The sequence below is a fragment of the Fundulus heteroclitus genome, chromosome 10, assembly GCF_011125445.2.
Source record: "Fundulus heteroclitus isolate FHET01 chromosome 10, MU-UCD_Fhet_4.1, whole genome shotgun sequence".
NCBI lineage: Eukaryota > Metazoa > Chordata > Actinopteri > Cyprinodontiformes > Fundulidae > Fundulus > Fundulus heteroclitus.
Genome location: NC_046370.1, coordinates 13,082,005 through 13,105,000, shown reverse-complemented (window position 1 = coordinate 13,105,000; position 22,996 = coordinate 13,082,005). Strand labels below are relative to the sequence as shown.

The 22,996-nt window shown below is 39.8% G+C and overlaps 2 protein-coding genes across 2 annotated transcripts; one reads left to right on the top strand and one right to left on the bottom strand.

Annotated features, from left to right (window-relative positions):
* Positions 1-5,648: 5,648 nt before the first annotated feature.
* LOC105924842 (UDP-glucuronosyltransferase 2C1) lies at positions 5,649-12,398 on the bottom strand. Its single transcript, XM_021315464.2, has 2 exons — positions 12,282-12,398; positions 5,649-8,543 (listed from the first exon to the last, which is right to left on the bottom strand). Exon 2 carries the CDS (start codon positions 8,532-8,534, stop codon positions 6,924-6,926), a length of 1,611 nt encoding a protein of 536 aa, XP_021171139.2. The 5' UTR covers positions 8,535-8,543; positions 12,282-12,398; the 3' UTR covers positions 5,649-6,923.
* A 6,382-nt stretch (positions 12,399-18,780) lies between these two features.
* On the top strand, positions 18,781-21,827 carry LOC105926417 (endonuclease domain-containing 1 protein). Its single transcript, XM_012862728.3, has 2 exons — positions 18,781-19,127; positions 20,363-21,827. The coding sequence occupies exons 1-2, from the start codon at positions 18,858-18,860 to the stop codon at positions 20,969-20,971; spliced, it is 879 nt and encodes a 292-aa protein (XP_012718182.2). The 5' UTR covers positions 18,781-18,857; the 3' UTR covers positions 20,972-21,827.
* The last annotated feature ends 1,169 nt before the right edge of the window (positions 21,828-22,996 follow it).

Here is a 22,996-nt window from a genome sequence, read left to right as displayed (position 1 = left end):
TGCTTGGCCACAGCCGTGCCCCAAGGAGCTTCTTATAAATTACAGACCTCATGAAGTCACACGGAAGTCAAAGGTTACACAGACATACACAATCATCTGTCCGGCGGCCTTTGCTACACGTTTAGGCTTACACAAGAAAATAACCCCAGAATTAAACGGATGTCAGACACATTTTATGAAAGAACAGATGTGATAATTACTTTTATTTAATTTTATATTTGCATGTCTAACCTTTTTACCTGCAATTTTGATGGAGGTGTCTGAGCGCCCCCTATTGACAATCTGTTAACAGAAAATGTGAAAAAAAGCATATTGAATTTTTATTATTTCTTTCCAACTTTATCACAAATCTTTCAGATTTTTCAGAAAATACCAAAAACATGCAACATTCAGTGGCAGACAGGTATACAACTTTTCCATGTAGCTACATTGTATAAAAACGATATCGGGCACTGACAGTTTGTTTTATTTTCCATCCATCCATCCATTTTATGACCCGCTTAATCCCTGATGGGGTCGAGGGGTGTTTTATTTTCCAAAGAAAATATTTAGGATGCCTTTTTAAAACTTGAGCGACATGTTTCTGTCTGTTTTATTCTAAATCATTTGGAAAGATAAAGAAATATCTGCAATCATGTGGGAGTGCTTTTCTTCTGTATATATACAGGATTAATGGGAAAATGAGATTAGAGGCTGGGGTTCACCTTTCAGCAGGACAACGCTCCTAAATACACAACTAGAGCTAAAGCTAAAACTGAATGGTTTACATCGAAGCCTAATATTGAGTTAAATCTACCGAAGCAATTCAATCAGATGATATCTAACAGTTATTATTGGGTTTATTTCAGTGTATATTCATCACTAAGAGTAATGGTTGAGGTTAAAGGGAAGCTACATGACGGGATCATTTTATATAACTGTATTGTCTGACTAGAGGGCTGGAGTTTATTTGGAAATGAATTGAATTAATATTAGGCCGTTTTCAATGATCACGTTTTCTTTGATCACGGCAAGCTGCTGCTTTACTGCGAGGCATTGCCGAGAGTCAGGCTCGCTCCAGCATTATTTACAAGTGATTTATTAATTAAACAAACAGAAATTGTGATAGTTCTGCGACATTGCTGCTAGATGGCGCCACATCTGCTTCTATCTGGCCATCGTGCCTGTTGTGGAGTTATATGTATTCTCAAAAAGGACCATCAAAACACTATCAGGATGGACGATTGATGTATGTCACCTTATCACCTCATGATCAAATGGTTTTTGGTCTTTTTTAACCATATAACGTGGCTATATACCTTTAAGGTACGGGTTAGGTATGCACCAGCAATGGTTGGGTTTAAGGTTATTGTCAGGACTAGGGCATAGAAGGGTTAAAAATGTCTGAAAATTAGTGGGAGTCAACACATGGTCTTTGCTACATATAGCAAGATGAGAATGTGTGTGTAAGATAAAAACAGAAATAAATAAAAATAAAATACAAATGAGAACATCAAAGAAGTATTGAAAATGTTTTCTTTCTGAACTACAAACACTACAGTCATGCAGTGACGGCTGCAAATTGTACCGCAGCCTTGATGAACAACAACTGAACCAGCTAAAGCCTACATCATATCTTAAATAAAAATAAAACAGAAAAATGCTAATTCATATTAACTTATTCTGTTTAATATTGATAAAACATCCAAAAGAGCCTTCAGTTTGTTTATGGTGTGAGACCAATGTCATTGTGTAAATATTTAAAGTGAAGCCCTGCTGGTAACAAAAGATGAAGCCGATAAAGTGTGTGCACTCTAGATTTGTTGCGTAAAAACTTGTGATTAGTTTAAAGCGGGTCAGATTCAACCAACCGCAGTTTCCTTTTTCACATCTACAACTCGCTGAGCTGCCCAGCCCATTGACGCATTGGTTTCTGCTTGCTAAAAGGTGCTAAATGTTTATCAAGCAATCAGGGAGATGCACCTGACTAACCTCAGTCGTTTTTTTTTCAGGTGCTTTTGTTGATGACAATGAAAGATAGCAGTTGTTGCTTGGATGGTGCCAAGCCCCTTCTTCTGTATAAACTACCTTAAATTGTTGGTCATCAACAATTTAAGTTTAAAATGCATTTTTGGTGGATTTTCAAAAGTATAATAAACTTGTGTTTTTTTTTAAATCACAAACAGTGTTGTTTCAGTGAACACATTATAGATTATTTTCTCACAGATGTTTTAAAGCCCTCATTTTTGTTAACTGTTCTAAATTTCAACATGTGGAAATTTAAAAGAAACATCTCATGAGAAGTTTCAATGATGAAACGCAAGATTCACAAGACATGCACAGGACGCTGCCATGGAAAGGAGGCATGGGGTCAAAGGTCAGCTCTCTGTCTCCTGTGCAGAGGCGGCCCGGGTCCAGGTTCTTTAATTCCACCCTATAACACTCGAGGAGAGAAAGAGGGGAGTCTACGGATGCGAGAGTCCATCCATGTGGGGGAGTCGTGGCTCATTCCAGGGTAAACAGGAACTTTCTGCAATCAGTATAAGATGCAGGAATTCACAGGAGAGTGAAAAGGAAGTCCATATACGGCGTTCAGTGTAACAAGACACCAGCCTCTCCCTCCTCTCCTTGGAGACTCTGTTGCTTTTCTTCACAGTGTAATTTGTGTATTAAATCGCTCCTTATATGTTAATCGAGTTTGAGGATTTTTCTGGGCGAGAGGGTTGGGCACTCTCGCCCAGAGCAGGACCACAGTTTTCTTTTTTTGCCCTTTTTCATCTCTGCTTTTTAGAAGCACCTGAAGAAGAAGCTTTTGAATCTTGCAGAAAACGACATCTGGTGGCAGGACGCTGTTACTACACTGTAAAAAAATCAACATTTGCAACAGGAGGTACAGTTATAGCCACTTTATACAATTTATACAAAAGGAAATATGCCTCTACTTTATGACATGGTATACCTTTTTTGGCTCTTGAGGGTCGGATAAATTGCCTTGATGGGTCGGATTCGGCCCGTGGGCCTTGAGTTTGGCACATGTGGTCAAGGTACAGCAGCTTTATCCGACAATAACAATTTTTGCTGCTTGCATTTAATGAAAACACAACATGTAAGATTAGAATATTACATCAAACCGAAATAAAAATTATTTATCAAGAAATGTGGACTTGATGAAAGTAAATTGGAGCCAAACCATCCATATTGAACTCTGGAGTACACACAGGACCCTTGTGATGATACTGTATAGCGTTACCCTAAATGTGTAAGTGTAAGCTGACGTCTATGTTTCCCAACACCAAAACAAGGAAGGTTTGTGTTTTCTTTGGCTCCCATATCATGTTTGGATGGGATTTTTTGCAACTGCCGAGAAAATAAATCTCATTGTCTCCCATTTCTTTTCCAGCCATTGTTCCACCGTGTTGACTCAAAAAGTCTCTCTTAAGAAAGCCGTTTGGCATTTTTGTGAAAACAAACCTTTACAAGCTGCAAACAGTCAAAGCTGTGGACACGTCAGATCATTTGTTAAGGCTAAGTGATTAAATAGTTGCATTTGCTTACTTATCATATCTGAAGAAAAAAGAATTTGCTGTAAGGAACAACATGAGAAATCTGCTTCATATTGCTTTTCCATGCAAGTCACTGATCTTTACAATTAAATTTAACATCAACAACTGCAGTTGCTGAGCACACTTGCCTCACCATCATGCTGCATAGTAGCATATGCCTAGTTTGGGTGATGGCACGCAGAGCTCACCTCCCAGATTACACCTCAAGACATTTCCACAACCATCGTCATCTTTGCGATCATTGCAAATCATGCACAGTACATGCAGCATTCAAGTTGCAGCATCAGGTCATAGGAAACCTTGACAAATGGCCAGAGGAGTGCGGTGGGCATGTTTAAAACACATTTTATGTTTGATATAAGACATTAAATATTTTCGAGTCAAATAGCCAAGTCCAAGTAAAGTCACCAGGCATCATTGTGAAAGTCCATGTTAAAGTCCAAAGTCATTTATAATTTCATAAAGCCGACTCTAAAGTTATCAGATTTGTAATTTGAGTCAGACTTGATTCCATGTTACTTGAGTCCATATCTCTGCCAACAGATAATGGCTACAATATTTTGGAAAATATATATATCTTTTTAGCTTTAATGACTCTCTGTAGTCAGTGAGGAAAATGCTAAAAGATATTAAGCACCCTTCAGAATTATTGGCACATTAAAAATGTGTGCATAATCCTTAAAAATTAATTATTGTTATAGAGACATGGTGATAACAAAAAGCCACTCTGCTGCAGATCTCTAACAGCGGGCTTTGCTGAATTCCTTTTAACCTTCCTGTTCAATTCGTCCTCTGTGAATTCAATTCGGGAAGATAATTAGATCCTTCAGCTTTGTTAGTTAGAGTTGCTTCATACAGAAGCCATCATACACAAATGGAAAAATAAAATAAACAAAAAAAACATTTGAGAGCCATCCAATCACAATTACCTTTATTGGCACGATCTTAATTTTTGTAGCTTGGTTTTATAATTTTCTTTTGCAAATATTTTGTGTTGGGGAGATTGTAACATCTTATTAAAATAAAGAAGACATCTACATGCTAACGCAGAACATAATAACATGCTGAGGAGGTAATTCAATCAGTTGAATGAGGTAGACTAGAGCACATCTAAAAAACTCAGGTTTGGCGAAACGTAAAATCTATAACGAGACATCGACATCTGCTAAATGAAACTGGTATTTCATAACGGACCCCAGGCAAAACTATAGGTCAGTAATAGTAATATTATTATTTTACATTACCTGTTTATGTTAACAGAATGTTTCAATTACTAAAGTAATGCTGAACATTAAAAAATCAATCAGATTAAAAAATAGTGAATACTCAGGGGGCTCAGATGTAGTTATTGGTTGGATTGGAATTGTAAATGTTATGATGCTTAGCTGTTCGGGTACCTCGATTTCTAAAATCCCTCAAGGAAAATGATCAACATTGAGCCTTTGTTAAATTCTGTTTAATTATTCCACGCACCGTGCAGTTATTTGTGTTGTACAACACTCTCTCTTCGGTTAATGATAGCCTACGCTGCTGATATGTGAATGACAAGTGTGGTTATCAGCTATGGAGGGAGACAGTGAGGGGCAAAAAGAAGCACAGAGAACAGGATAGACTTTGTCAAAATTATGGATCACTTTTAAACAACACAGAAAAGAAAACAGTGCAGTGTGTACCTTTCCCTATGTTTCAATTTGCGACAAAGTGGCATGTTTATTATCAATTTGTATTTTAAAGCAGTAGTCTGAAACACGTATTTTACTGACGGGGCACTTCAATAAACAACAGTTGTGCCAAATTCAGTTTCCATGAAATAACCCATTTTCCCCTATATTTAGAACATGGAGACACCAGTCATCTCATGTTTTGGATAATTTTTCCCACTTATCATTACTCCAGTGAATTTGCAGACACTACACAAAATCTCTTTCATTTTCATTTCTCCACTAATGGCTGGACATGTTATATTTTACGTCACAAATATGGTTTACAAGAATAAGATGGAGAACTCTGATCTTTTCAGGAAGTTTTACTTGTGTTCAGTGTGGATGGAATTCTAAATAATGAGAACTGACTTCCCGGAGTTACTGAATAAGGAGACGGCGGTGATGAAGTTCCAGCACTTTTATTGAGAAACAGCAGAGATCACATAGATGGAAACCTGCAGTTTGCGTCTGCCCTGTTTCTGCCCCTCCTCGCTTTCGGCTCTCCCTAACACTCGATAGTGGCCTTGGCATGAGACAAAACGAAGACAGTCTATCCTACACAATCAACATCATGTACAGTAGCCACGCAGCATTTGGCCTTGCAATCAGCAAACAGTGGATCTTTTACACAGCCATCATGTCTCCAAGCCTCCTATGTCCGAGTGGCGTGAGGCCATAGTGACTTCAGAATAATACTCCATTAACATCCAGCAGACATTTGTTTCGCATCCAGCAGACTAAGCTTCCAGCCTTTAATATCAGTGATAAAACACGATGAGTTTGAAGATGCACTGCTTCGGAGACTGCATTATCTGTCAGATTAAAACTGTTGTTCAAATGAACATGAGTCTGAAGTTGGAAATGGCCCAACTCACAAATCTTGGTCAAAAACCAGAACAAACTTTGTTTTTAACTGGGAACTGTGCTGAAATTCTTAAATATTTTGGGCAGACTGCAGACTCCACCTTTCCAGTTGCAGAATGTGCCAAATTTATCTCATTACACAATTAATCATCAGAATAATTGATAGAATACCCGATTACAAAAAAGTTGTTGGTTGCAGCCCTTTGCTATTCTTTAAGGCTTATTTTAGTTAATGTCTTGTGCATTACTTTCTTCTTCAATTGCTGGGCTCAGTTCATTTAGAAGTACTTCTGTTGGATTTATGAGATTTCTCTGCTTCTCTAATCAGCTTATCTGTGTTAATTGCTCTCCTTCCCTCAGCTCCTCTGCCTTCCACCTGCCTTAGCTGGTATTAATTTTCACCTGATTGCACCCACCTGCACTCTTTGCCTTTCTCCACATTTCCTCAGTCCTGTTCTTTGCATGCAGTTCTGTAAGTTTCATCTTTTGTTGAAATTGAAATCCTCCTTTTCAACATGCTCCCCTGCTCAACAAGCTTTTCAACAACTTTGTATAGAGGTCGTCAAAAGATTATAACCCATTAAAGAAGTGCATTTGGTTACTAAGACTTTGCTTCTGCTTTTCTCCTTATATTAAAAATAGTAAATTATGACTGCATTGAATCTGTTTGAGAAATTATTCAAGAATTTTAAATCTGCAAAAGACTAGATAATTCTTTATGTAAACCCTAAAAATGCCAAAATGTGCTCTTGCTTTTTTTTTTACAGTACTTTTCCCAGTAAGCTTAAAAAACCAGCCATTCGTTTGTGAGAACTCAGTCTTGCTTTGATTGCTTTGATTTTCTCTTCCTGCACAGTTGAAGGCAGATAAATCGTATCAAACCCACCACAGCAGCTGTCAGTAGCAACAAAATGGACAACAAAAAAACAAAAACATCCACAGAATAATATGAATACCAAGGCATCTTGTAAGAATCTGTTCGTAAGTGTGCGGCTCCTTTATGCCTCATGACAAACTCGATCCAGTACACTGCAGTGTCCAAAGGATGCATCGGCTTATCCCGATGGAGACTGGACAGGCGTTCCATGTTCTTTCTGTAGGAAGGATTGTTAATGACATCCTCCACTGCTTCCAAAAAGTTCTGTCGGGTGAGCTTTGCTGCATCCACTACCCTCGCTGCTCCTCGAGCTTCCAGCCTGAGGATGTTTTCGAACTGGTCAAACAGAAGGGGGATGCCGATGATGGGCACACCGTGGTAGATGGACTCGTAGACACCGTTAGTGCCACCGTGGGCTACAAAGGCTTTAATCTTTGGATGACCCAACAGGTCGTTCTGAGGCATCCACTTCACCAGGAGGGTGTTGTTGCCTAAATTTCTGGGCCGTTCACCGGCATGCCTCCATATGACTTTCTGAGGAAGCTGAGCGAAAGCAGCAGCTATTTCTGAGGTGATTTCTGTTGGCAGACCTTTGACCAGAGTACCCAGAGACATCAGCAGGACACCATGCTCTCCTGAACTCTGAACAAACTCCTCCAGCTCTTTGGGTAAAGGCTTGGAGGGCTTGCACTGAAATCCACCAATGTACGCAATGTTTGGCATGGTCGGCCTAGGGAACTCAAAGACAAAGTCTACCCTCATGAGCCAAATGTCTGCACCCTGAAGAAGGTGATAGAACTTCACATCTGGACCAAAGTACCTGTAAATCAGTCTATCGTAGTGAGGGCACACGATGAACTTGTCGATGCATGTGTTTAGGAAATAGAACAATGTGTTTTTGACTCTCTGGATGAATGTCATCTTGTCGGTTACAGGGTGTGCAGAAGTTGGAACATATGAAGTTGGAGAAGGAGCCACAACAAAATGACCTTCTCCGCTGGTTATCCATCTTACATTGTAAACTGTTGGCAGCTTTAGTTCATGAGCCACCAAAACTCCGACAGGCAAACCTGGGTCAACCAGAACCACGTCAAACTGTGTGTCCCGAATACTCTGCATAAGAGTCTTGTTCTCAAACATTTCCACTCCCAATAAGCTGGCCTGTTTGTGAATGTCCGACAGCGCATTCAACATCTCCCAGTAAAACTTGATAAAGCCTGTTACAGATCCTTCCCTCTTTATTTCCAGCATCTTGGTGAGAAAGTTCACAAAGAAGTCCTCCTTCTCAATCACTATGGCTTGTGGTAGCGTGACAGTGATGGAGCGGTAATGTGGCGCAGATTCTTTGACATACCAGCTGGTTGCTGTCCGGACCACAGTGACCTCGTGACCTTTTGCATGGAGGTTCTCAATCAGCAGGTTCATATTGACCCAGTGACTCCCATCCACCGGAAACACCATGATCTTCCCTGCCTGGACACTGGGACCTACCAGCAGGGGCACGCTCAGCACCAGAAGAAGGTAAGATGCTCCTGGAAGACACCCCATTGAATTGCCCTGAGGAAAATGATCAAACATAAGAACTTAGAGTAAAGTTGTAACAGTGAAGGTACAACCTTAAACTTTACTCCTCCAGCAAATATCTTTTTGCACAAAGTTGATCTTGCCTTCTGTTTACACTACTTGAACTGTTAAGGTAAAAAGATGTCTACATAGACATCTAAGGGTGTTCATCTGACTGACCATCCTCAAATAGTCATGGACATTCAGCTTCCATTTACCACAGTGCTTCAATATATGGTGGATACAAAGACTCTACACGAAAAAGCTACCGTATCTTTTAAGAGGGACATTTCTTCTCACATATAGTCAGACTTTCTTGTAACCTCTTGAAGTGGTCTTGTTCAGTAGCTCTCCAGACCCTCTGGAGGTCTTTCAATGTCCTTCTTGGGACTTCTGCTATTTTTTAAACTAATTTTCAGACCAGTAACTGACCACTTTAAGATGACTCTTTGATTAGGGAGCTTAACTCTTACCTGTGAATCATTCAGGCTTATAAATCCAGCTAAAAACACAAGTGATAGCATAGCTAGGATCCAATTTGAGACTGGAAGTTTGTGGCCGTCACACCATAACACAGTTTGAAAAATACAAAATAGTGCTTCAGCACTAACAAGGTGATTAAATGTTTCCAAATCTGCAGTAGGACATTACTTTGATGCATTGTCCATCTGTGTTTCACTTTCCATAGATGTTGACCTCAAGCATGGCTAATATTATATGCGCTCATGGTCAGGTAGAAGAAATTAATGTAAACAACCAAAAAAGCAGCCAACGTCTATAGGAAATCATTGTCTTCAGATAAGATAGAAAATTACTCATCAAATCTTCTTTAAAAGATTTCAAGAGAGTCCAACATTAAGCCTGCAAAGTAAAAAGGTAATTGAGTGTTGATAGATACAAACACTGGAAGCTACCTAACCATTGAGTATATTCACCATTATGCAGTCAACAGAATTTTTACTCTACATTTAATAAAAAGGAAAATAAATATCAGTTTGAAATTACCCATCATTTTGAGATGCTGCCTTTGATCTATACAATTCCTAGTGGTACCAATAAATATGATATGAGAACATTTTCTCAGATGTTGCTTGAATGAGCCATTCAAGCAGTCCTCATTTAAACCTCCCTGGATCTTCCATTTCTCACTATTAGTAATATTAATTTCCTTTATGTAAAGTGCCTAGCAGAAATTTTTACAATAATAACTTAATCAAATTTCCTCACATTACAATAACTAACTTTAATTTTGTCTATAGTAATTTTATGTGATAGATAGTGAGGATTTGTATTTAACCCCTTTATTCTAAGTCTTCTAAATACAATTCTGTCCAATTATATCTTTGTGTAATTTAAATCTCAGTATAAATCCAGCTGTTTGATAAAGGCCTCAGGCGTTTTGTTAGAGAACCTTAGAGAACAAACAACATCTTGAAGACAAAAGAACACAAGCAGAAAGCTCAAGGAAAAAACTGTGGGGACGTTTAAGTTTTTTAGCCTTGAACATCATCTGGAAATGAACAGAGTGACCACAGACAAGCCAAAAATATTTTGCTCATCTAACCTGACAAGCCAGGAAAGGAGAGGGGGTTGGAATCTGTTGCTTAGACTTTAGATCCCACTTCTGGAAGGTGAAGCCTTATTTCATCTGTGATTCTTAATGTTAATCAATAATGATCCTGATCCCATCTGCGAGATTCCTGCCAGCAGTGATGGTGACACCAATATCTGTCTGCTCAGCTCTGGCAATCAGGTCAGAGCAGTCACACCCGCAGCAGCTTTAATTAAGCAGAGTCGCTGTACCTGGGGAGACCACTATATATTCCACCCTCTACCAGTGTCTAACTGCCAGATCCTTGAAAACCTTTGTGTGAGTAGACCATCCATCGCTCTTTGTTTGCCTGCCGGTGATTGACCAGTTTATTCTTGTGGATTTTGCCTGTTTGCCTTGTCCCTGTCGGACTCTGGTGTTGGATTCTGTTTCTGGACGCTAAAAACCTAAACCATCTCACAGTCGAGCCTGTCTGCCTCTGCTGCTTTGGAAACCTCTGCCTTGATGTGAGCCTTATTGTGTATGACACAAGCCTGGACTACGAATTCCCTTTCTGTCTTTGCCCCACTCCTAATCTGCCTGAAACAGATAATTTATTCAGTGATTCCGATCAGTCAAGCAGAGCCCTTGGACCCACCGATCAAGACCAGTGAAACCGCTCGGCTTCTGAAAAGGTTAGTGGCTTTCATTCAGTGCACGTTACATCACACTGAGTTGGTCTCGGCCACTAACCTTGTTCTCCTCCTTGCAATGGTTCCTGAGTGTGCTCCGGTCAGTTCCTGTTCCAGAAACACTAGTATTTCAATAAACCTTGTAAAACCATTCTTGTTATTGGCTGAATTATCGGGTCTCCAGCTTCAGAATTATGACATAACATTGATCCCTGATGGTCAGACTTCTTGTTTTCTTTGTTTGTTTGTTTGTTTGTTTACACCAACAAATCATTATTCATATAGTTTGAGGTATCAAACCGTGTCAGAGTAAGCCTATATTGATCAACGTCAGATTTCTGTCTCAAACAATGCATCTGGCTGCTGTTTGGCCTCTGAACAAGTATTCACAACCCTACAAGTAGTCCCCTCCACTCCCAATACCCACACCTTTGAAAAACAAATATTTCCAACCTAGGAAAGGTAGGGATGCTGGTCCAAGTTTTTTGGAGGGGAGATGGGAATAAATTCATGGCAATCCTGCATGCATGCAGGATTGCCATGAAGGCAAAATACCTTACTTTCCAACAGAGGAACAAAACACACAGCCAAAGTTACAATGTAATATTTTTAGATCAAAGCATGTTTGTGTTAGAATGGCCCAGTCATTAAAAACTGGCTTTCCATTCAATCTCAGTCAGCTCTACTAATTCTTTGTAGAAGAACAGACAAACGTCAGTGTGTAGCTGTGCAAAGCTGGTATAAACATTCCTAAAGGACCTCAACAGACTTAAAAATAAGTCAACGGACTTAAAAAATTAAAAGACATACTTTTCAAATTGTAATCCCAACAAAATGCTTTACAATTTGAGCCTTTAACATAGCAACACATTAAAAGGTTATAGGGGTGTGAATACTTTTTTCAGATTTTGCTGTAAAGTAATTTCAGAATCAAGGGTGTATTTTAACAAAAACTGTGTTGTGTAACTAGAAACCCATGTCCTAAAACTGACAAAGCTCAGCAAACATCTGGAAAACATTAGAAAAGTTTTTTTTTATTTTGGTTTCCTGTGCAGGACAAGCATTTTTAGTGCTATGCATGATCTTCCTGAACCTTTATATCTATATACTAAGCTCAGCTGCAGTTTTTCAAACACTTCACAAACATTTGTACCTAGAAATGTATAGTTCTAAATAAATGTTCATACATAACAGACATGACATAGGGTTTATAGAGCACATGTTCTAAGGAAACATAAAAAGTTGCCCAATCAAATCAAAGTCCAGTGGAGCACACGTTCTCACTAATGCCTGGTGTTAACTCAGTTTCTAATCTCAACACGTGCCCCCAAGAACTTTTTACGAAACTAAAACATTTACAACAATTATGGGCTGCAGCCATCCGTTTCTAGTCTGCACAACTGAGGGTTAGACAGTTAGAAAGAATGACGTCAGTTCTGAAACTCATTTGTTGTAAGTGTTCTGTTAATGTGTTGCAGAGCTCTGTTAATGTGTCGTGGTGTGACCTACCTTGCAGACCTGACACAGAGAAGGAAATGTATGTTTTGCTCGCTCAGGACAAAAAGATCTCTGTGCCAGTGTGGAGCAGAATTTAAGTCCTGATTATTGTGTTACACAAGAAATGTGGGAGGAGTACAAGAGGACTGGACTTAGAGTTCCTCTGTGTGTTCTTAAGTCGGGGAAAGGAAAGTGATCTGCCCAGAGTGCCCGCCCTCCAACAATCAGAAGCTCAAAAAATGTGTTTCCATTAACTATATCTGTCTTAAGCAGGGGAATATTAGTCAGCTGACAACAAAATGTTTCCAGAATATTTATTTCTAGAAGTTGCCAATGTCTCCAATGCAGATATTTCCATGGTTTCATACCAGAAAGAAACATTCTTTCATGTAGCAAAAATATGTTTTTAGAAAATAGAGGGAATAGTAGCCAACACATGAATTTGCCCACAATGAAATTATTAGATGTAGTGTTTTAGTTAACTCGGTTACACAATATTTCAAAACCTGCATTAATATGATAAATCATGCTTCTTAATATCAGGAAAAAATTCTATTGAATCAATGAGGGATGCAGCATTAACTGCGTCACCACCTCTATTCCTTGCTGGAAAACTGTAAAGTTGATGTCTGTTGGTGTCAGAAAAATGTATTTAAAAAAATGTCATCAATCCACTGAAAAATAGTCAACAAAGACCACCAAATAAGCATTTCCTGACTGAGAGCAGGGAAAGGGACCCACAAAATCCACTCCGATGTATTTCCTAGGGCTTTTGAGGAACTATAGGGACTATGTGACCAGCCTGTCTCTGCTGACTTTTATGAGGGAACAGACTGAGCAAGAGGTGATGTAACGTTCAACAACAGTTCCCACGCCAGGTAAAATAAATCTGTGTGGCAGTCCCATCATTTAGAAACACTAAGGTGGACAGCAGTGGGATAGTCATGAGCTTATATGCAATGCACCCTCAGAAACTGGAGACCCGACAATTCAACCAACACAAGGAGTAAATGTTTTACAGAGTTTATTCTAAGTAAACTTTTGTTGCTGGAACAGGAAATGACTGGAACACGTAACAGGTTCTCTGCAGAGAGGAGCATAAGGTTAGTGGTCAGGAATAGTTTAGTAAGGGCGACAACACACTGAATGAACGGCACTAACCTTCTTAGATTCCAGGAGGTTGCACTAGCTGTTGGCATTGATCTTGGAGGATCCAGATCTTGTTGTCTCTAAGCAGGACAAGAGCTAGCGGGGAACTCATTGTCAGTTCAGGGGTCACACACAGGGGGACAGACCACAGAGCAGAGGTTTCCAGAAGGGCTAGACGATAGGGGAATCTGGGATCCATGCGAGAGAATCAGCAACAGGAGGCACATGCAGAGGTATCCAAGGGGGGCAGAGACAGGAGACATGCTTGACGTCCTGGCTTGGGTTATCCATGGCAGGCAGGATAATCTAGACAGGGGCAGAGGCAGACAGGCTTGGTCGACAGGCAAGACAGGAGGTCAGTGCTCAGAGATCAGAAGCCGACAGGAGTATCCGACAGGGGCAAAGGCAAGCAGGAGCAAAACAGGAATGAGACAGGTCAGTAACAGGAGAACAATACAGTGGACGCTGGATGGTCTACTCACACTATGTATGCCGCCCATTCAAGCATTCAAAGAATCCGATCTTTGACTACAGACGGTTTCTTTATTAATGCACTAAAATAGCTAGCACAGCTAGCAGCAGAAATGCTTCATACATCCCCGTAGAACTACAACCAACCTGAACAAATAACGAATACATAACAATCCATAGGTAAGAAGTAAACAAAGCTTTAAATTTATATTTTTCTTACCACTTTTCTCGCTTGTAGCTCCGAATGGGAGGGGAACTACTTTATCTTAAAATATCTCATCTTTCGATCAACGACATTAACAACATGCCCGATATTCAACAGGAGGAGACAGGATGTCACAAAAACTGGAAACAACACATGTCAAAGTAAAGGTGCAACCTTTGGTGCTCAATACAGGAACAGACGCATTACACAAAAACTGTATTCACAGCATTTACATTCCCACCAATCACAAAAGTTGATTCTTAAAACTATACACAACAAAAAAAACAAGAATTGAGTTAGCCTCTTTACTCAGCTTTGAGTAATAGCACTATTTTGTGTATGGCTCTGTCAAAATTAAGTGGCTGAGATGTGTGCCTGCCTCTGTTGTCATGTGTTGTGCGACTGACTAACAGCTTAACTCTTCTGATCCTGCTGCCAGCAGAAAGGAAGACTCCTACTACCCTCGCCAACTTCTACTGATATCTTGGCTGCCGATGGTGAGTAGCACCAGAATATTTCTACCAAAGACAGATTGTGGAGATCTAGAAGCGAAGTTTTCCAATGTGGCTTGAGGTCATCAGGAGGATCGTCTTATTCAGGCACATTTTTTGTAGGATCATGTTTCCCGATGAAAGGTGTGAGAAATCCAAGAGGATCATAGACTGAGGCTACATTTGATAGCACTCCTCTTCTGGTGAAAGGATTCTCTTTAACTGCAGCTCAGAACTGGAACTTGTCAGAGCTGATTCACCATTGGATCCCAAAAGCTTGCTCCATCTTGTAGGGCCATGTCAGGTCGGTTGCTCCTTCTGTACATTCTTCCTTTGGAATTGTCTGCCTTCTTATTGCAGATGAACTTGTGCAAGTGGCGTTTTCCAGTTCTGCAGAGCTCTCTTGCTTCTAGGACAAGCTGAATAGCTTCAGTTTTGCTGTCCACACTTGTTAAGCCATCATCGACATAAACATTGCAGCGAATGAACCTCACCGTTGGCTAACTAAACTGTCTTTCTCCTTCTGCTGCCAGGTGCTTGAGCCCAAAGTTGGCACATCCTGGTCAAGATGCAGCACCAAACAAGCTCACCTTCATGCTGTACACTGATGGCTGATCTTCCATCTTGCCTATGTCCCACCACAGGAATCAGAAGTAGTCTTGGTCCTGGTGCCACATGAAACTGATGAGACATGCATTCCACATCACACATGATGGCAACCTTCCCTTTTTCTGAAGCGACATGGAGAGTGTGGTTTGGTTTCTTGCAGAACAGACACTTATCTGTATTTTCACTTGAGAACAGACACTTATCTGTATTTTCACTTGAGCTTGTGGTGAATCTCTTGGCACCAATGTACTGTCTTTGATGTCTTCTAGTTGTCATGTTTGCTTGACTTTGATTTCTCTTCATTTGACTTCATAGCTAGCCAGGATGTAACAGGGTGGCACGCAATATGAGCCTCGTTGTTGAGGAATGACACAAAGTCCTTAAACTCAGGGAATGCATTGGTTGTTATCCTGGATTGTTACAATTGATCTGTTCCACCATGAGCTCAGCCAGTCTGGTAGTTCATGTGCCATTTTTGTTTTTCCATGCAGTCATTGAGAACTTGTAGCCCTTGTACACAGAGCATGGCTGATTCAATGCTGCTCAAAAATTCTGAAAACTCACTTAGCTTTACAGTGTCTTTGCGACCAATTTTGCAGCAGAAATGTATTTTGTCACTGTATGATTTACCAATCAGGAAGGGATCATCAAATCTGTCTTCCAGGACGGTTCAGGCAGCATTATAAGAGGTTTCTGTTCCTACCAGAAAATTATCTTCTATAACTCTTTTTGCAGTGCCAGCAGCATATTTGCGTAGGTAAAACCGTGTTTATTTTTTTGGACTGGGATGTTCTTTCGATCAATTCGAGTTAAAAATGATAGCTTCCAATCAGTGTACTTGAGAGGATCCCCCATGAAGACTGCAGGTTCTGGTACTGGGATGCGATTTGCAGTGATTACTTCAGCTAGTGTCGTCACCAGATTTTTGGACATGTCTCATGTAGCTGTTTGAGTGGGAGGGGCTCGAGTAAATTCAGCTTATTGCATGAAAATAGGTTGAGTGGGCATAGGATGATAATTCATGCCGGCTTTAGTAAGCGTGGCTACTTGTGGCACAGAGACTGAAGTGTAGATAAGTGTAGGTGGAGTTAGGCATTTAGTGACTACAGCTTGATATGACTATAGAACTTTGGCTTGATGTGCTGGATGCGTTTGAGAAGGCAGCTTTTGTAAGGGAGAGCTCTGGTCATTGGATGTTGTGATAGAGGGGGTGACAACAGATGATCATCTTCATCTTCACTATAAACACTTTCAGAGTACACTTTTAGCCTTGCCTTTGCTGCGTTGAGCATTTTAAGTTCCTCTAATCGTTTAACTTCCTTCCTTTACTCCTCTAGTTTCATCATCCTCGCTGCACTCTCTGCTGTAAACTGCGCTCTCATCCTAGCGTTCTCAGCCTCAACATCAGCTTTCTGCCTGATGGCCTCTGCCTCATTCTCAGCCTTTTGTCTGAGAGTGAAGCCACCAGCATTTGATCTGCCTGCTCGAGTCTTCGAATTTCTTCTTCCTGTTCACTCTGTGCATTCATTATTTTGAGCACCTCTTTAGTGGCAGCTGCTTCCACAGCAGCTTGTCTGACATATAGGGAGAATGTTTTGACTGTCTGGTCTTCTCTGTAGATACGGAGACATTGGTGGTTGTGGTTTCAAACACAAATTCAGCATCAGGGCAGGTCGAAGCTTTCTGAGCCATCATTGTTGAGGAACTTCTGAATCTTTGTATTTGCAACCACAGTGAGGGCTTGGCATGCATCATTAATTATCCGGATTTCTGAGTCAGGATGATCTGGATGTAAAGAGTGTCTTATTTTGAAAGAAATTGTCATGATTTAGGTTTTTGTTTGGTTTGTCTTGGACTTTTGCGGACTTTTGTCGAATCAGCCACTCAGTCGCTAGTCAAGATCAGCTCCACCTGCTGCCAGTAATTACTTCCAACTCTGCTCACCTGTTTCCCTGTCCATAGATACCTGCTTCGGTCAACCCATCCCTGCCAGAACGTCTCTTCTCTTCTCTTCTCTTCTCTTCTCTTCTCTTCTCTTCTCTTCTCTTCTCTTCTCTTCTCTTCTCGTCTAGTGTGATGTGCCCTGCCTCTACCAGGTCCTATGTGCTCAGCCAGCTGGACTTTTGTGTTGAAAGTTGCCTGTGTCTGCATGCTAAAGTTCTGCATGTTTCCCTGTGAGCTCCAGCTGCTTGCTCGGCCCGTTCTGGGGGTTACCCGGTCCACATAGTTTGTTCAGGTCTGTTCACTACCTGCATTTTCTGTTCTTCTGCTTTTCCCTGTCTGCCTGCACCATCTGCCACAACTCATCTGGTTCTGCTTGCCTGCCTCATCTGTCACTAATCATCCTCACAATAAACCTTTTAAAAACGTAACTCTTGTGTCCAGCTGACTATCGGGTTCACCAGCGTCATCCATTACATAAATAGCATAAATTTCAACTTGGATTCTATTTATTTTGCCAGTGATCTCCTTTAGCTCAGAAACATTACTGTGCTTGATGGACTTTTTCAATCCATTTAATTTGTGCTTCCACTGCTCGTATGCCCTCTTGAAGTTTGTTTTAAGATCCTTCAATTTCTCATCTACTAGAGCTTATCTTTTTTTCAGTGAGCATTTGTTTGCATTCACTTTTCCTACTGGCTCCAGGCTGTGTGTGTAGTGTAGTTGATATGACTGATGACACTAGAACCAACACTAGATTAATATTTGCTTTATGTTTCCATTTTCCTATTTTGTTTAATTTTTTTTTTCACATTTTATTCCAACTGTTTTTTTTTACATGCTTTTATTCTGTTTACGTTTCCCAATGTTTTAATCATGTAAAGAGCTTTGCATTGACTTTTACTGAAATGTGCTATAAAAATACATTTGCCTTGCCTTGCCTAGATGGTTGTACACTACCCAGCAGAACGTAAACGTAACGTGTGCAATTCCAGTAGTTTGATTGGACGACCGAGCTTGAGGCCAGAGGATTTGTGCCCCACGTCGTGTTGAGCATGCACACTGCGATTTCAGATGTCCATTATTTAAACAAACGTCCGTTAGCCGGCTCCAATTTCAACGCGCCTCAAGAGGATTCAGCCTACTGAGCGTGTCAGTTTTCTGGCAGACTTAGATATATAGATACAAATGTTTATAACATAATTTTATTGATAAGGGAATCTGTCTTTTTTACAGTATTACTCAATAAGGAACGAGCATGTTCCATTGTTCAGTTCAGGCATATTGCACATTTCTATAACAAATTTATTGCGCAGTATTGTAGTCTGCCGTCTGACTTTTTAACATAAAAATTAGTCCATTAGCTGCTAAGGACTGAACGCACATGTGAGTTCCCCCAGGGAGTGTTGTTGTGGGCCAGTGCAATCAACTATTAAAATTTAAAACAAGAATTGCTATGGTTTTTTTTTATTATTGATAATGTCTGCATGTAATGTCTAACTACTAGTATGTGCATTGAGTAGTGCAGTCATTATGGTAACATATAATGACAATAAAGCTTCTTCATTCTTGATTTATGTTGTTCGGGATGGGAGGGCATTTTGGGGGATATTCTTTCTGTTTCATGTTGAAACTTACTTCTGCTTTCATTCAGAGGTCATGCGTTCATAAAGTAGGAACAGCTCTTGGTTGACTCCTGATTCTGCATGAAAGCAGGTGAAAATGTTAGATTTGTGCACATCTCTGCTCATCCTGGCCTTCGCCTCTGCATCCCTGGCTGATGTTGGGGACTTCACCCCGTGTTTGCAATTCTTCTACAGATCCTGGCCCCCCAAAGGCCTGGCCGGGACACCGATCTGCCAGCGTTACAGCAACATTTACTACTTTGCCACGTTATACAGTCGACCTCACCGCTCGCCGTGGTTCTCAGCTTATTTGTACACAGTACCAACTGGGAAAAGACCCAAAGCTTCCTGGAAATATGAGCCGCAGGTAAGCATGTTCACATTTACATGTTTAGTTCACTGATTTCGGTAGTTTGAAAAGTTGAATACTGTACAATTTTTGGTATTTACAAGCATAAAGAAAGTTATTTATAGTAGAACCAAAGGCTTTATTAGTTTTATTAGTTTAAAACCTAAATACCTGGGGAGAAAAACTTCTTTAAAAATGTCTTTCTTTAGTTTCTGATGGTCCAGTTTAAGTTCACCGAGGTAATAATGCTCAGTGGTTTTCAGTGAATAAAGAAAAAACAGGAAATGAGGCTTTAAAAGGAGAAGTGGTAATTGGGTTTTTTGCAGTCAGCCAGTTCCGCATTGCACAAATAAGTGTGTATTGTCTTTTTTTATCTGTTAATCAGCAGCACCTAAATGCTGCTGGGAAAAAGGTATTTCCTCTGATGAGTACAACTTTTTGATTGCTTAACACTTTCTTTTGAGTTTGTTTTTAGCTTCTTAAATCTTTTTCTTAACATTTGTAGCAATGATCTTCAGTAAAAATTGAATTTAATTTTGCTGAATAATGCATTGTTTTATCAGGGAAGCATACGGTTTAACAATCTCAGTGGAAAATTAATGAAAGAACTACAGGGCAGTTCTTGTTCCGAATAATGAAAAAGACAATAAAGCAGAAACATCTAATATTTAGAAAATGGGCCTAAAGGAGGCAGTGCCTGGCAGACCAGGGAGCATGCAGGGGGTGAGGCATGTGGTCTGGGGTACCAGAACAAAGTAAATAAATGCTAAATAAACTAACTGAATGCCAAGCTAATATAGAAGTACAGCACAAATCGCTGACCTAAAAATCGATAGAGCGCACAGTATTCCACCTCTTTACAGAGGCATGTATGAGAAAGAGACGCTTTTATACCCACAGTGGCAGATCTATTGATGTCAGTTTTTCTGGGTGATGTCACGATATCTGTTGACCAAATATAATCCTGATTTGAAATTCAAAGGCAATACACATGTAAAACACGAGGAGGGCAGCACACAGGCGGTTTTACGCACAAAAGCAGGATTTCAACAAACGTGCAAAGATTTTTCAAAACAATGACTGGGGTATATAGACAGCACTATAAAACAAATCCATGTATATGGTTAATTAGCAAAAAAAAAAAGTCAATTCAAAATAACTCTCCCACAGAGTTACTCTTTGCACCCTCTAGTCTTATGTTCATGTAATCCTTCTGAAACAGTTTTTTTTTTCTTTTCTTTTTGCCTCAACAGTTAGCCTACCCTGCAGCTGATGGCAACATGATGCCGTTCTTTCCGGGACAAGTAGACCATACTGTTTTGGAGAGCCAGGCGGTGGAGTTAGACTACATTAACTCTACCTATTCCCGTGGCCACCTAAACCCTAGTCTTCATCACCAGACCTACCAGTCCCGGTCTTCCACATTCACCCTCACCAATGTGGTGCCTCAAAAGAAATGGTCTAATGATGGACCCTGGGAAAACCTAGAGCAGACCGTCAACGAGACCTTGGCAGCCTACTGTCTTGGAGAAGCCTACATAGTGACGGGAATCATTCCCTACCAGAAAGACGAGCGTTGGATCAAGAATCGTGTAGCAGTGCCAGAGTACCTATGGTCGGCATACTGCTGCCCAAGCTTCAACCACAGTATTCCTGAAAGACTAAAAGACGCCTTTCCCACTTTTGCTGCTATCGGACGCAATGACCCCAACAGCACTGAAGAGATTGTTCCAATAGATAAGACAGTTAAGAAACAGTTTATGGGATATGATGTGAGACAGATGTCTTTAAACTCACTTGAGATGTACCTGAAAGACAGATTTAACACTGTCATCAGTGTTTTTAAAGACCAATGTACCTAATCAGAGGACACGCTAATGGAAATATGTTGATCTAAATTTAATTTATTTCAAGAGTTAACACTGATAAAGTGTTGGTCATCATCAAGCCAACACAAAAAGGAAATACATACATGTTGATTATAATTGAGAAAGGCACTTGCATCCTGGGAAGGCTGCAAGTTCCCCTGTTGGAATCCCAACAAGAGATTGTTTCCTTAAATGCATAAGACAATTTTAATTGTAATGTATGCTGCATTGACAAATTAAATGACAATGATGATTATTGTTATTATTATAAAATGTAATTACCTCATCTGACTGAATGAGTCTATAAAAAAAAGCTTTTGACTAAACAAGAGGTAGCAACTGTCCAGCTAGCTGTTAGCTTATTTTAACTTAGCTAGACTTTGTTCACTCATTTTGGATTTGAAATCTAATGGAAAGCTAATCAACTAATTTCTTCAATTTCACACCAGTCATTTAACATTTTAACTTTATATTTCGACTGATGTATTCTTTCAAATATTACACTCCACTATTATATGTGCTTATCATGTGAAAAAAAATAATGATGGAATCTCAGTGAAGAAAATACAGAGATTCAGAGAAAATGGAAATGGGACAATTTATACACCTTGAGAGAACAGTCAGATTTGGACATTTGTGCTCATCCTACACACCATGTATGGGGGATGGTAAGGTTCTGGAGCATTACCGTGGCATCATGTGTGTTATGTTAGAATGGGCCTTTTGTGGTTAACTGTGTTTAAAGCTATATTAGTCATTTACTTGTTATGAACTGTGCCTGAATTAATATCAGATATATATGAAATTGTTATTAAATGTCTTTGAATTGATATTAAACATATACTGGTTAGTCCGTGTGATAGCATTAATTTTATTTGTTTTATATTTCATGCAAACTTCCATTGTATTATGTATTGAGACACTCTTCATTGGGGTGAGGAGTAGAGTAGAAATGGCTAAAGTCTTCTCTCTATGGACAGAGTCCAGCACTGTATATGTGGCCAATATAAATTAGACTTTGGCTTCTGAGAACTTAAGACTCAGACTCCTTTCCTCGGGCTGCCAACAAAAGAACTGGGTAATAGATAAAGCTAAAAAGATTCAACATTCAACATTCAACATTAATATCAAGCAGTGGCCAAAGCTTTCAACAATAAGTCAAAACAGTCAGTCAACGTGGTGGATGGCCTTTAGTCAGAATGAATGGCATGACTATTATTCAACTGAGTTTGATATGGGTTTGAATTTTGACTTTGCATGAAGTTGGATGGTCATATTGTGTGACAGCATAGTTTGTAGGTCTTTGCAACATACAACACGCAGCATACAGATATCATTCCCCAGTCTCTGTTTCCAACATGGGACTAGGGCTGGATGATATGTGGAAAAAAACATATCGATAAAATAGAAATCATATTGATCGATATTGATTGATTATCAAATAATTCAAAACCTATATTTTAAGTGCAGCCCTGGCCATTTTATATGATGTTGCTTAGCGACCTATTTTTAGATAGAGTACTCACAAACACTGAATTCAAACTCAAATTTTTATTCAACCAACTTTTTATCAAAATTGCAAGTTTTTAAAGAATAAAAAAGAACGTGTGGTCTCTGGACTCTTTGAAGGGGGCGGAGCTTGGTGACAGAGAGCGTTCCTGGGACTGCATTGGTGATTGGTTGGGAGGATGTAATGACTGGAATATTAATCTATATAGCTAGAATGCCAAAGGAAGGAAACCGGTTATTCTATTGAATTTTTTGTTGACCCTTTTTTCTCTCATCAATATTCGTCTATTGATATATATATATATATATATATATAACGTTTTTGAATTACCGTTTAACTGTTTAACTGCATGCTGCAATCATGCAAACCACAACAATGCAACCCCTTAAACGCTGTCAAGAGCCAACAACTGCCTGTAACACTTTGAGTTAATCTATAATGACACCACCTAAGTCCTCTGGTTCCTCATCTAAACATAGTAACTCTTTGCCAGTTGTTCAACTTGCTGT